We start from the raw sequence: 2,117 nt of genomic DNA, 5'->3' as shown, positions 1-2,117 counted from the left end.
GTCAAACACATCAAACACATAACGATAATAGCAACGATAGTCATGACAAACCCTCATCGACGCTCCTCGGTATACTGTACATCCTGCATCGCCAGCGAGCCGTTCATCAGGGGCGGTAGCGTCCTCGCTGGGTCAACAGAGGGGTGTTGGGGTTGCTGGGCGCCGGGCGGGGAATAGGGACTCCCGTGCCCGTTGGCATACATATGATTTTGTGAGTGTGGGTGGGGGTGTGCGCCGTTGGTTTGTTGTTGGAGTGAGGGAGCACCTTGCTGCGGCGTGCCACGATCGTAGGCAGCCTGGGAGTGGTGGTGGTGGTGGCCGTTTGTAGCTGCTTGACGGTGGAGCTGCTCGTTAAGCTGTTGGCGCAGTTCGGTGACTTCAGCCTTCAAGGTGACGGCTTCGTGACGGGTTTGTTGGACTGTTTTTTCTAGTTGGCCGATGTATTCGATTGCTGGTCTACTGTCAGACACGGTATTCCTTGCATGCCTCCCTTATTTATTATTATTATTATTATTATTACTAGGGTATAATTTACCTCGAGTCAGGGTCTCCCATTTACTGGACTTGCTACTCTGGCTTGAAGGGAGGCGCGAACGTAAAAGTTCAAAGCAGTCTTTCATCTCACTTCGTCTTTTGCGCTCTGCTAGCTTGTGGGTAACGCGCAATTCTGGGGTTCTGCTATACGGGGTAGCGCCGTTCGGTGACTCTGGATCGCCCATTAAGTCTCTAACCTGTTTCTGCTGCAGGGAATGATGATGGACATTCTGCGGTAGTTCTATAAAGCAAGTATATTAACATTGAATGCGCAAAATGGATTCACACACACACTAAGGTAAAAAAGGGAGAAAAAAAAAAAAAAAAACAAACCTTGTTGGCCATGTGGCAGTCTAGAATCCGTAGTAAACACACTGCTGGCAAGAGACTCCGTGGTGCTGCCTCTCCGGTTAAACTGACTGGAGGGTTGCGCACGATTGCTTTTCCTTGTCTGATGAGCGAGCAACGTCAGGGTCCGGAAAGGCGTAAGCCTGGCCGGCCGTGGGTGATTCCGCATTGTAAATCTCGGCGTGTGGATTCTTGGAAATGGCGGGCGCGGTCCTGCGCACGGGAAAGGAACGGTGTTGACCCTGGCCGCTCGTCCTGGGGCCGAGAGGGGAGAGTGGATGGCGTTGGTCGCCGCTGTAGCGAGGGCCCCTTTGGCCAGCCAGGGTTGAATATTCACCGGAAATGCCACGATCGCGCTGCAGGCCGGAGACAATCGACGATTGAGAGGCATTCGTGCTGTGGTAGGGGGAGGCTTGGTTTATGGCTAAGGAACCAATGCCTTGGTTCATTCGACTATCAATGCTGCTGCGACGGGACTCTGAGAAATTAGCATTGGACCACTGGGCCGAGCCGCCGTCGAAATTTTGGTTGATGGAAGGTAGTAAAGCGTTTTGCTGGTGGATGGAGTAGCTTGGGGAGTGTTGTTGGGAGGTGGGCGTAGCAGAGGAGGGAGTCTGCGGCTGTGGATCGTTTGAGGGCTGCTGCTGCTGCTGCTGCTGTTGAGACTGGCGATGCTTTGGGGAGTGTTGGGAGGAGGTGATGTAAGGATACTGGGCGTAGCCATTGGTGCCATTGGTGCCATTGGTCGTGTTTGAGTATGTGGAGGAGCCTAAGAAGGTGAATGAATTAGTGTTATATATATATATATAGTGAGATAGATACATAGATACATAGATAGATGTAGAGATAGATGTAGAGATAGACAGATATTTCATAGCTAAAAAGATCAATCAAAAAAATCTAAAAACCATAAAAAAAAACAACATACGGGCGCTCTGTGGCATGGACCAATTGCCAGAGTCACGCTCGACGGTGTTCAAGGACGCCTGTGCCACAACAACAGCATTGGTAAAATTACCGAGAGACATACTGGCGGTAAGCGTCGAGATAGAAGGCAGTTTCTGAACCTGCTGATGAGCAGCGCCAGCGCCAGCAGTATGCGGCTGGGGAGTCTGCTGGGCCGGTCCTCGGTTCTCCCATGGGACGACGCGCAACGAGACGTCCATTCTCTCGGAGAGACAGACGAAGGACAGCCTACCTAGCGAAGGTTTTATGGGCGACCGGTAAGGGTTGAA

At 51.7% G+C, this 2,117-nt stretch overlaps 1 protein-coding gene across 1 annotated transcript; it reads right to left on the bottom strand.

Moving 5' to 3' along the window:
• Positions 1-53: 53 nt before the first annotated feature.
• Positions 54-2,048, bottom strand: HCAG_09151 (conserved hypothetical protein; the record flags this gene model as incomplete). Its single annotated transcript, XM_001535884.1, has 5 exons — positions 54-427; positions 536-775; positions 868-887; positions 955-1,651; positions 1,811-2,048. The coding sequence occupies 5 exons, from the start codon at positions 2,046-2,048 to the stop codon at positions 54-56; spliced, it is 1,569 nt and encodes a 522-aa protein (XP_001535934.1).
• Between the last annotated feature and the right edge of the window lie 69 nt (positions 2,049-2,117).

This window comes from Histoplasma capsulatum, genomic scaffold (genome assembly GCF_000149585.1).
Source record: "Histoplasma capsulatum NAm1 scaffold_24 genomic scaffold, whole genome shotgun sequence".
NCBI classification, from domain to species: Eukaryota; Fungi; Ascomycota; class Eurotiomycetes; order Onygenales; family Ajellomycetaceae; genus Histoplasma; species Histoplasma mississippiense.
This window is presented reverse-complemented; position numbering and strand designations above follow the sequence as displayed.